Raw genomic sequence first — 12,155 nt, forward strand, 5'->3', positions numbered from 1 at the left:
CCCTTCCAACCTCATTTTCTATAATACCCCAAATGAGATTCTTAACTACAGCACAACCTGCATCTTAATTAAGATCCTTAACCAGACTCAGGACCGGGAGCCTCATCTGTGTTAGCATGTTTTGTTAATTCCTTCCAATGTTGTTCCCCTGCAGCCAGCAACAGGGTGCTCACACAGCTTGTCCACCAGCCGACTTAGCCCGCGTGGTCCTCCGAGCACAGCCCAAGGCGCATCTGCAAGACACAGTATTGAGAAGGCCGGCGGCCAGGCTCCAAGAGAACATCCACTATTGCAAGCACCGGGGAAGCTGCAGCAGCAGTAGAGCCAGGGCTGCAAAACACAGGTGGGGACAGAGCCAGAGAGTGTGAAATGCTCTGTTTGTCCCCAAGACCTCTTTAACACCAATGGCCTGGGAGCACTCTGGGGAGAGGGTATGGCTGGGCTCTGTTCTGGGCCTGGCACAGAAGACAGAGCCCAGCTGAGACCCGGGCACTGAGTAGATGCCTGCAGCAGTGTGAGAGCAGAGCCTCGATAACAGACTTCACTGCTGGCCTCCCCAGAACAAGCCAGGCACAACCGAGACACAAGGTACCCCAAGGACCACAGCAGGTTGTAGACAGGGGGGCCCCTAGCCCTGCCTGTTCAAACATGGTCCATGTCAAGTGTCAGTGGGGGCCCAATGAGAAAGGGGGAAGGAGCCATACCAAGAGAGGCAGTGGTGCTAAATAGGTAGAGCAATGGCACAGGAAACAGGACACCTGTGTTCTGCTCCCAGGTCTGTTGTGTGACATTGGGCAAGTCACACTCATTTCCAGGTGTCCCTTCCTCCTTCCTGAGGTCCCTCCCGACCCTCACTTTCTATGATTCTCCCCAAGCCAGCTATGATGCAAGATTGGGGAGGGGGGTAGACTCAACCTGTGCTCCTGCTTCTTGCATTGTTTCTGGGGAAACTGAGGCACTGACAAGCCAAGTCATAGTGTCAGCAGCCCTTAAAACTCAGGTCTAGTGACTGGTTTTCTGCTCTAAGTAGAACTGCTTGTCTTTCTGTGCTGGGGAGGGCACGAGGTCTCTATGTTATCGCCCTTCTCATAGGGTCCAGCTGCTCCTACTCAGTTTTGGCCTGATCCTGGCACCCCTGCTGAATCCAGAGCATTCCTATGCAAAGCCCTGTTGTGAAAGTAGACAGTTGGCACGAGCATGTTTGCAGCAAATCTTTATTGTCTGGGCCTCAGCACACGTGCTCCCGGCTCCTCCCGTGTTGTCTCCTTGCTATGGGTTTGGATGAGCGCCACTGCCTGACTCCTCCATATCGGCCGTGGGAATGGTGCCTATGAGGACGGGCACTCTAGCCACAACGCTGGACATGGACCAGGGAAGGTAAAGGGTTCCCACCAGCTCGTAGCGGATTTCCATGATCTCGTTGGCCAAGGACATGCAGCTGACAGGTAGCAGACTGGGCAGGGCCATTATGTTGGTGATCCTGGTGACCTCAAAGGGCATAGCTTCCAGCCCGGGCTCCAGCCTTAACAGTACGTTTCGGTCTTCCAGGGTGCGTGGCTCTGACCTAGTGGTGAAGCCCATGTAGAGGACATTGGAGTACAAGGTGAAAACCACCCTTTTAATGGACTTGCCTGTCTGGTTGTCGATCTCGGTGGTGAAGGTGACGTTCTCACTGGGGCAGAATATGTTTTTCACCAGGGAAATCCTCAGGACCACACGGCCTTGTTGGAAGCAGCAGTGATAAGCTACGGCCTTGTCGACTTCCACTACAAAAGGGTGCTACATGGAAGGAGCGAGGGAAAGGCAAAGTGTGGTGAGTGCCTTTCACAGGATGCAGCGGGATCACTTAGCATCCTTACACACAGGCAGAAATCACGGCTACCGCAACCGAGGCCGCGTCACATGGACACAAGGTGCAGCCCCCCAAGACTTCACGTTGCCATGCACCCTGCGGGATAGAGAAGTAGAGGCTAGGGCAGGGGTGAAGAAGAGAAATGCAGAATGTGTTGAAGCTGCCATTTAAAATAAAGACACCCTAAAGAGAGTAACAGTAAAGCATCATGTTATTATATACACAGACCCTTAAGAGTATGAATGAAATACAAGTTTAATAATAAAAGCCCCTGGGCCAGATTTTGGGTCCCATGTGTGTTAGCCTGAGTTCATCCGTTTCAAAAGAGTTCATCCTGATTTCCAATCGAGAGAGAGGGAGAGCGCAGAACTGGGCTCCATGGGCCAGATTTTCATGACACGAAGGGGTTTTCTTCACATCAATGCTAATTTGGATTGAAGTAGGTTGTGAATGGAAAGCTTTTCCTGACTAACTCCTCCACTCTTACTCTGGAATAGATAAGGGTCATATCCCGTGGAGAGGATACAGACAAAGGCCTTAATCCCATATAGGCATCTATACAGCAGCACGATTTGCCCATTAAATTCAGCCAGGCTATTCACAGGAGTCCGGTTACCCTGGCATGTTAAGTCTGATCTATGCTAAAAACTTTGGTGGCATAGCTACTACATCTGCTAAGGATGTAAAAAGTTCAGAGCTATGCCCGCAAAAGTCTCAATGTGGAGGCCACTATGCTGACAGAAGAGGGCATTTTGGTTTGATCCTTTGGGGAGGAGGGTGGAATAGAAACCTCCGCTCTGTTGGCATACGCTGCCTCTCCATGACAGGGCTCTGCCAACACAGCTGTGCTGGCAAAGCTATAGCGGCAGAGGTTCTGTCATGTAGACAAGTCCTTAATGTTTGCAGGCCTGGACCTGAAAAACAGTCAATGACCTAAGACCACGCATAGCTTTGTTCAGGGAAAATGGCTCATGAGACGGCGACGATGTTGCATTGTTCAGTGACTCTTTTCCTGCACCACGAGGATGCATGTTCCCTGCACTGTGAAGAATGCAACAAACCCTGGTATGAAACCCTTCTCGTTAGTATTCAGTCCAGTTTCTCCCCTTCCTCCCTCTCCATGAAGCCAGTCAGCATTCCTGGGTAGAAGCTATTTTACCCTGCTAGACTCAGGGAGCTCTGCGGCCTTGGCTGGCTCCAGCAACGAAGGCTGCTCAGAAAAGGCCTGTGCTAAATCTGTGTGCAGCACTGATTCCAGATGCATCTGAGGACGCCCATTAGCTTCTGACAGCAGCACAGCTAAGCAACTGCAGAAAGTGGTATTCCAGTCTCTCTTGGAGTGATTACATGTATTGATTAAAACTTTGCATTTATATGTCATCTTCAAAAGGAACTAGAGTCTATGCCCTTTTTTTTTTTGCTGATTGATGATGGAAAGAAAAGGTCTGGAATCTTTTACCCTTTCCGTGCTTGTTCATTTTCTGACTTTCCTAGACACGTCAGGCCTGTGCACTGGAAAACGAAGCCCCGGGCAGTGCTTAGAGTGGAGGGCAACCATTGCTGACCAACCTGGGTTAATGAGATCACATTACTCCAGCGCTTTGATCCCTTCGCTGGCTGCCAGTGGAGCAATGCGATTGGGCAATAAAGCCATGTTTGGACCAGTTCCCACGCTGCTGCTAATTCTAGTGTCCTGTGGGGTCCCGTGGCACAGGCTTGTCGACTCACAGAAATTAATTCAGATTTAGATAGGGGGGTGAACTCAAAGGCGGTCCTTTCTACCCTTTCTCTGCTCCTGTCTCTAGGTGGAATAATCTTCAGCCTTACCTTGGACTGTAGTCTGTCTTTAAGGATGCCAGAGGTCCCCTGCACTAGTAAATACTTCTTCTTCTTAGCTAAGATGAGCTCACGACTGGAGCAGGAGGCTTGGAGGAAGTAGGAAACATAGCCTATCCTGCTGGTGAACGTGGAGGGAAGTCTGGTAGGCAAGGTGAAGTGGAAGTCAAAGGTGTGGGTTCCTGAATCCAGCCAGTTCCCTGAAAGCCAGACAACATGCTGTTACTTCTCAAGCTCAGCTCCTACGGACAGGATGCTTTGCATTCCTCTATAGCAGTGTGCAGGGGGGGGCACGAATCAGCCCTGCACCCTGCCCAGGTGCCACTGTGATTCCCTGCCTCTGCCCAATTTCCTCCTCTGCTTTCTGCTCCCTACTCTGTGCGCCCTGCCTGATCTGCTCCCTACTCTGTCTGTTACTACGCTGCCTCTTCTCCCCCAGATCTGCTGGGGCCCACACTCAGAGGTTGCCCGTGCCACTTGTGGCACTCAGGGCTGCAGGTTGAGCACCCCCACTCTCTTGCAGGTTGCTGAGGGAAGGGGCAGTTTGCACTTCTCCTTGCAAGATGCTTGCATTGCTCACCCAATCCTGAGTGCCCCCAGCAATTCATGTAGTGGCTATGCACTACGGCTGGCCACACCTTGCAGGTACAACCCAAACGCATGCGCATACACAGGGGCCTCTTTCCTCCAACGTGGCTCTTCATGGTTTCAGTCTTGTCTCACTTGGAGGTGATAAAACCAGCTCTCTCCACCCAGCCTTTTCCTCTTGCTTCATTCGCAGAGAACATTTGCTGTGTATTTGCGATAGTCATGCAGACCCTACTTCCTCTGGGCCCCGAGTTCTGGCACAAGGTAGCAACTCTGCACAGAGTTACCATGTTGCTGGACTTTTGTTCCACTAATTGCTGCTATTACCCTCATAAACAAACTCAGTAATTCCTCAAGTTTTAACACATTTAACCCAGGTTTCCCCACTGACAGCAGATCTCCGTAATAGCTTCCTCGCAGCACGAGAGATTCACCAGATGGCAGAACCGTGGCTTCACTCAGGATTATAAATGCAGATAAAAATTACACCCCAAGAGCATGCAAAAAAAAGGGAAACCATTGCTCATGGTCTTATTTGGCAATGGCAGCATGATCAGTCATCTCCTTGCTGCTTAGCTGTTTGAACTGCTTAGGGCTTTATACCTTGGGACTGCTTGACACTAGTCTGGACACGGGGAAAAAAAGGGAGTAAGAGTGTTTTCCATTTCAAAGACCTTTTAAAGCCCTCTTCCCCTGCTGGAATGAGATGGAGGAGCTTTACTATAAAGATTAAAGCTCCAGACTATAGGGGACACCATGCAGAAGCAATCTGGTTGTAGGACAGGGTTGATTGCATGGACAAGGACTTGTATGGGATGGTTTGGCTAAGGATGATCCTGCCTCCAGGAGGGGTTGGACTAGATGACCCCAATGTCCCTGATTTTCTCTGATCCTGCCAAGTCGATGCACTTCACCTGTGCAAGCTTACTACACCCTAGTGCGGGTAAGACACATTTCCAAGAAGCTGTCTTCATATAGAGCAGCCGTGGTTCAACCTGAAGGTGAGGTTTCAAACACGCCGGTGCGACGGATTGTGCAGGTATTTAAGTCAGCGTCTACTAGGCTCATTTCTGCTTTGCTGGAATGAATCAGGACCTGTCACCACAGAGCCACACCAGGAATAAATCCAGCAGAATCAAATGCAGGCCGTTTTCATTCTGCATATGAGTGTCCACACAGGGGTGTACTGCAGTTTAGCTAATCCACTTTCAAGTCCCCCTTTAGTTATTTCAGCTCCATTTTCCTGAGCGTCCCAGGGTAGAAAAGCTCTTATTCATTTTAAGTTGCCATAATTCAATCTAGTTTAATTTCACTTTCAAAGTGAATTAAACTAAATTGAATGAAGGCCACTCTAATTGTGGATGGGAGTATCCATGTCAGGGCTTAATATAGTTTAACTAATCTCCCTTAAAGTGAATTCAGGCTAATTTTCCTGAGTGGCTCTGCAAAGATAACACCTTTAATTTCAGCCAAAATAAGAGGCTCTTGCACTGAAATGCAAGTCCACAAAGGGCTTTGCATTGGTATAAGTAAATCAAGTTAATTAAACGGGTGAAAATCAAAGGTGTAGACAAAGCCTGGTTGTACAGCTCTGACACTATGAACTTCTGCTCCCGAAGAGGCCTGGATGCTAATTCCTAATTGCGTCTCTCTCTCAAGATTGTGGCAGTCAGGCTGGATCATGCCAGTATCTACCATGCTGACTTCTTTCATACAGAAAAGAAGTAAAGAGAATAACTCCCCTGACAGCTTGCTCACTCCTCCCTTCTTGTGTTGCCCTTTGAAGCCTTCTCCCACTTTTAGCATTGTATCCTCTTTCATCTTGCTGCAACCTCCCACCTCTTTCCCACCAGGCTTCCTGCAGTCCTCCCTCTCATCTCACCCACTTGTTTTCCAGTGTGCCCTTGACACGCTCTGTATACTAGCTCTCTCCCCAAACTACCTTCTACCTACAAACCTCTACCCAGCCCCAGGTATCTTTGGTCACCCTGGCAGCTCCAGGATGGGGAACAGGTTTTATACTGCCCTATGTTGGTAATGTGCCTAATGGGAGGGATCACACTGAGAATATGCAAGGAGATAAGTCGTTGCCCTTTGTGAGCTGATATCCGATAAGCAAAGTTTACGGAAAGGGTTACCAAAATCTGGAGTGGGCTTCCAAGGGAGGTGGTGCCTTCCCCTACCTTGGGGGTCTTTAATAGGAGACTGGAGAAACACCTGGCTGGGATCATCTGACCCCAGTGCTTTTTCCTGCCCAGGGCAGGGGGTCAGACTTGATGATCTACCGAGGTCCCTTCTGACCCTAAAAACCTATAAAATCTATGATTTTGCTGCTGTTGGTTTCATGAGTCTTGTCCTTGTTTTCCAGCCTACGATCATCTGGTGGATGAGGGAAGGGGCAGTTTGCTTTTCTCCTCTGCCAGGCGTTCGCTGTGTCCTGGAAGGAAATGACCTCTTGGGGGAAGGAGGCTGGTGCACTGGTATTTCCCTTGCTGCCCTCCGTTGCGGGTCCCTTTTAACCTGAAAGCTTCACTCTTGAGGACTCTGACCATGGGTGAGAACTGTTGCAGAGCAATTGATAATCTGACTCTTCATATACGTACACAGGCTGCACCATGGGGCAAACACCTGGTGAGCACCAAGTCCATATGAAGTAGGGGTTGGACAACACGGGATCAGAAGGGCCTAGCACAGAGGCATTCTCCTACCGTGCCTCTGGCGCTTCTTCGGATGAGGTCAGCTCTGCATCCTTTCCTCCGCCCTGTGCAGGTGCGGTGGGATTACTAGGTGGATCCATCTACCCTGATCCCACATCCCTGATGTGTCAGGAGTCCCAGGCAACAAGACTCCACAGCATGCAAGGGACCGCCTTTCTACAGGATTGCAAAGTACTTGGCTCCACCAGCGGGACAGACTGCCAGGAGCAGCTGGGGAAAGGGACCACGAATTGCCCCAAAGAGCAAATTCCACTGAGAGGTTGTAGTGACATCGTAAATGCCGAGAACAAGTCGGGGTTGGCAAAGCCAAGCCTGGGAGCCCTGCAACCCAAGGGAAGAGACTATCTGGGGTTGCCAAGTCATCTTTCCAGGTGACCTAAGACACTAAGCGACTTGGGGAGGTGTCCCCATTGCATTTCCTTGGCAATTGTGATAGGGTGGCAGAGTGTGTCAGTGTGTATGTGTGGAGGGATTGGAGTATAACCCTGAAAAAAGGATTTCTACAGGAGCACGAGATGCTTCCCTGAAGCCTGCCTGGTGACTTGAAGAGTCTGAAGCTGATTGTGTGAGCAGCGTGGGTTTCTGGCTCGTATCCTCCCCGACTGTGAGCTAAGCTTGGCCGTGAACAATTACCCCCAATGGAAAGAAAAATGTGTTGTTTTGCTGCTAGTCGGCCCGTTTCCTTCTCTCACAGTGAGGTGATGGAAGACGCCCAAGATGAAGGCTGAGGGTTGCCAGGGTTAAAAATTAAAAATGAGGCCAATTTTTTCTTGAAAGAGCAAATATCTACAGATCAATGTGGGCAGTCCCAGACCTATGTTTTATAAGATCAGGAACAAGGGAAGGATGATAAACTTATCAGCATTATCACTGTCCAGCTGAACATATCTTGTGCACTTTCTGACCTCAGCAGCGGGCTCTGAGCATTGTGGGAATGCAGGATGAGGTCGAGAACTGTTTCTCTCCGGGTCTTTTTCTGGAGTTAATGTATGATGGTATTTGGATCTGGGGACTACAACATGGTGAAGTTCAGCATGAGCCTTAATGCAGCCCTTTATGGAGAGACAGGTAGTGCTGAAAATGGCTAAATGGATCGGGACAATGGAGGACATGCACTATAACTGAGACTTGATATGTGCCTCAGTTTACCCATCCGTAAGATGCCGAAGAAGATTCTTCATCCGTCGTTGCAAAGCAGTTTGGTCAAAATGTCAAAACTTGGCACCTGAATCTGGGCCCTTAGGCAGGGTCCCAATGCAAAGATCTCTGAAGATTTCCATGTCAAACTTACTGAGGCTTGATCATTGATGCTGTACTAGGCATAATTAATTCCCCATACATACTCTGTTTCAGGATTAGAGGCCCTTTCTCCAGTTTAGCTTAAACCACTTCTGATGAGACATTTATTCTGGAAAGGATGGGGGGAAACAACATCAAGTCTGAAAGCCAGCACACAGCTCTGTTGCTGTAGCTCAGCAAATTTTCTCCCATGACAAACCTCTGAGAGTTGTGGGTGCTTAGCCCCGCTGAGAAGCTGTCCATTTATTTAGACAACTACATATGGATTTAGGGGCCTGTCCCGCAAGACTGAAGACCCCTTGGCTTTTCAGATCTTGAGCTGAAAAGCGCTGCTTGTGATTGTAATGCTAAGTATTGGAAAGAGATTTTCCTCCTGGATTTACAATAAGGTCTGGTACAACTCTCAACTGCCGGAGAAGGAATTTGCATGCCACAGTGAGAGGTAATAGGTCAAGTCTAAAGCAACGTTATTGCACATGACCTTTCTGGGAGGGCACAGCCTTCGAATACTAATACTCTTGGAGGAGCTGGAGCCTGAACATAAGAGGTCAGAGGTCAAATCCAAGGCTTTAATGCACCGACAAAAGCCTAACCTTCAAATCTCAGTTATCCAGGAGAAAGCTCACGCCCCACTGTTTTTATATCCCTGTAAATATTTGTGGTTAGTGAATTATATATAAAAACACAGCAAGGCGCACACTAATCTGCATTTGCTCCCACTGTTTACTTACAATTCCCTGCCTCTCAGCAAAGACTTGATAGCACGGCCATCGTGAAGTCTCATATTACTGAGACTCTGTTGTAGTTACAAAATGTACTTTGGGACATTTCCCACTACAGAAATAAATTAAAGCCTCTGTTTGCAAAATCCATAAACAAAATGCCTTTTGATGATGGATCCTCATTGCCAGCTTTTTGCTGGCTCATCTGTTAACTCGCTGTGGGCCACTTGCTCTATCCGTACAACTAACATGGCCTTTCGTACCCAAACCCAGGCATTTCAGTGGATTATGCATGGTGTGAAGTACTAATTCACACAAGCATGGATTGTCACACACTGGCCCTGATTTACAAAATTGCTGTCGCACGCCGTTCACTGAGTCCAGGTACACACGGTGAGTCCGCAAACTGGAAAGGGTGCAAAGCTGGAACTGATTCAAAGAAACCTCCTTTTTGCACAATGCAGAATTGGCCTGTGAAATTCATTGCTATCACTTGTATTTAAAGTTTTTAAAAAAGTAGCTCACTGAGGCCAAGTATTTATCAGGCAAAAATATTGGATATTTATAGATATTTATACAGATAAGTTCATCTAGAGCTATAACTGTAAATGTTAAAAAAATGACTTTAGGGTTTTCAAGGACCCCTAAGTAACATGGGTCAGGAAGAAAGTCTGCCACTGGCTAGCTTATCCCACATTTGCTTACTGCAGGGTTTGTTATATCTTTCTAGCAAGCAGTCTGGATTGAGACACGTTTACTGGGCTGGACTGACCACTGGTCCGATCCCTTATATTCCTACGCTCACTAGTGAACGGGTTCTCCTCTCACATATTGCCTGAAGTCTGGGGTCCCAGTGACTTACCCTCTATCTTGAACGTCTTTGTCTTATTGATGTAGTCAGCCTTGTTATTGCAGACAACGTCCCTGCTGTAATCCTTGTCCGCACCGACGTCTTCGTTCCACTGCAAATAACCTCTCCCTACCAGCTCTACCTTCACCATAGGGTTGATCAAAGTGCTGTTAAGACTCAGAACCACTTGGCCATCTATGCTGAAGCCTGCCAAATAGACCTTATCCTCGGGCACCACGATTTCAATTGATTTCACCACCGACATCGGGGAAGAACAGAGGTTCGGTGTAGTCTGGGCATCCCCAGGGTGGAGTTGTGCTTGTGATGTCAAAGGTTTGTGACATCGCTGCCCTGAGATGGGTGCTGGGTGCCTGCAGCACTCATTGCCTTCTCCAGGCACAGGCGGGTGCTGTCGGGCTTGGCCCCAGGAATAATGTTTTGAATTCTTTTTCTGCTTGTATTGTAATACCCAGAGGGTCCGTTCTGCATATAGCATATGCTATACAGTGGCTATATAGTAGCATATGGCTACGAAGTGACAATCTCTGCCCCCTAAATTGAGTCGACAAAGAGCGAGAGGGGACAACGCGGAAGAGCGTGCAGGTCTCCTGACTACCGGTCCAGTGTCCTGTCCACTTAGACTGTGCTGCCCCTCAGCTAAGAGGTCACATGCAGGTAAGAAGGAGGGAAAAACTCAGAAATCGGCTGATTCCCCCCAGTAGAGAATGGGGACAGCAAGAGTTTTCTTAAGGTTGACTACTGAGGACCTTCAACTTTAGAAGTCGTGTTCTTCGCTCTCGGCCAGTGCCTCATCCAGCCTGCATCACAAGGAGCCTGTCTGCTAGGGTCTGCTGGTCTGGAGTAGTTAGATCCAGACGGGGCAGTGCTCTGGGATCCATATTTCTCATGGGTTGTTTTTTTTTCTTTAGCTATGTGGAAAGCAATGACACATTTATCAGCAACCACAGAACCGCGATGACAAATGTTTCTTACTGGTCCTAAAACAGGGAAGCACGTAGCATCTGCTCTAAGGCAATCTTTAAGTCCTGCATTTCTTTTGGAACAGATTCTGGGAGAGGAGTTAGATGGGGAGGAGGGTGGCATCAAAAGCACGTAGGGCAAGAGAGGGGAGGGAGATGGGCCTTTACTCCTCCCTTTATTATGTGACACTGTGATCCCAAAAGCTCATCCTGAAATCTCCTGGGGGGGTCCCAGAGCGCATGCCTCCGTGCCAAAGGCTGCAGTACTGGTTGACTGCCCTCACCAAGGCAGGGGTGGGGGGACCAGGGAGGATTTCCCAGGGGCTGTTTACATGGCCACCAGACAGCTCTGGCATGTACAGCTGTGCCCATGCTAACTTTCTTTATTTAGCGTGGGGCTCTGTAGCAGTGAAGATAGGGTGGCATGGGGCAGCCACCTAAGTGGGCATGTACTGTCTTCTCGCAAACAAGTGCTACGGTGGCTTTCTGGAGCTTCTTTTTTACAGTGCGTAATTAAAGCGTGGAGCTCATTTGGAGCCCGATGGTGTAGCCAGATCCACAAAGGGAGAGGACACGTTCTTGGAGGAAAGGGGGGTCCATAGTTATTGAGCGCGGGAGCCTCTGACTCAGAACTTCCTAAACTTTAAATGCCACCGGAGGCTGCAAGTGAGAGAGGAACAGAGGGAAAAACCCTGGTCAGACCCAGGTCGCTCTCCCTTGCAGCATCCGATTTCTGTGCGACACAGGAGACTGGGCGCGACGGGCATGTGGCCTAGCATAGCATGAGGACATAACAACTGCCATGTACCGTCGTGGGTACCTGAGCCATCTACCCCTGCACCCGCCGCACATCGGGGTGGTAGCCAACACCCCCCAGAGTCCTGCAGCATTGGCTACGGGATCAGCACTGGCCATCGCAACACGCAGCGGAAACAGTCGTGGTGCTGGGACGGGGTTGCCCCAAACCCCTTTTGCTCAGCAAACCCCCAGCTGAAGCCCCCTCCATCCTGGGCCTGCTGTCCAGGGTCTCCAGTGCTGGTGCTGCTGTGCGCACTGGGACCATCCCACCCAAGGGAGTCAGGTCTCTCCAGGTGGCTGGGGGGGGCTTTAATAGGAGGCAGGGGAGTTTTACTGGGCTTTCTTTGCTGGCGGGGGCTTTTAATAGAAAGAAGGGCAGATTTAGTAGGATCCCCTTGCTGTGGGGAGGGGAGGGGGATTTTAATAGAAGGCAAGGGGAGCTTTCCGGGGGGGTGTTACTAGACAGAGGGGGAGCTTTGCTGGGGCGGGGGGGGCTTTAACTAGAAAGAAGAG

General features: G+C 49.4%; 1 protein-coding gene across 1 annotated transcript; it reads right to left on the minus strand.

Annotated features, from left to right (window-relative positions):
- Positions 1-756: 756 nt before the first annotated feature.
- On the minus strand, positions 757-10,545 carry ARRDC5 (arrestin domain containing 5). Its single transcript, XM_019513433.1, has 3 exons — positions 9,877-10,545; positions 3,680-3,888; positions 757-1,779 (listed from the first exon to the last, which is right to left on the minus strand). Exons 1-3 carry the CDS (start codon positions 10,358-10,360, stop codon positions 1,270-1,272), a joined length of 1,203 nt encoding a protein of 400 aa, XP_019368978.1. The 5' UTR covers positions 10,361-10,545; the 3' UTR covers positions 757-1,269.
- Between the last annotated feature and the right edge of the window lie 1,610 nt (positions 10,546-12,155).

The sequence above is a fragment of the Gavialis gangeticus genome, unplaced genomic scaffold (genome assembly GCF_001723915.1).
Source record: "Gavialis gangeticus isolate Ggan-Ray unplaced genomic scaffold, GavGan_comp1, whole genome shotgun sequence".
NCBI lineage: Eukaryota > Metazoa > Chordata > Crocodylia > Gavialidae > Gavialis > Gavialis gangeticus.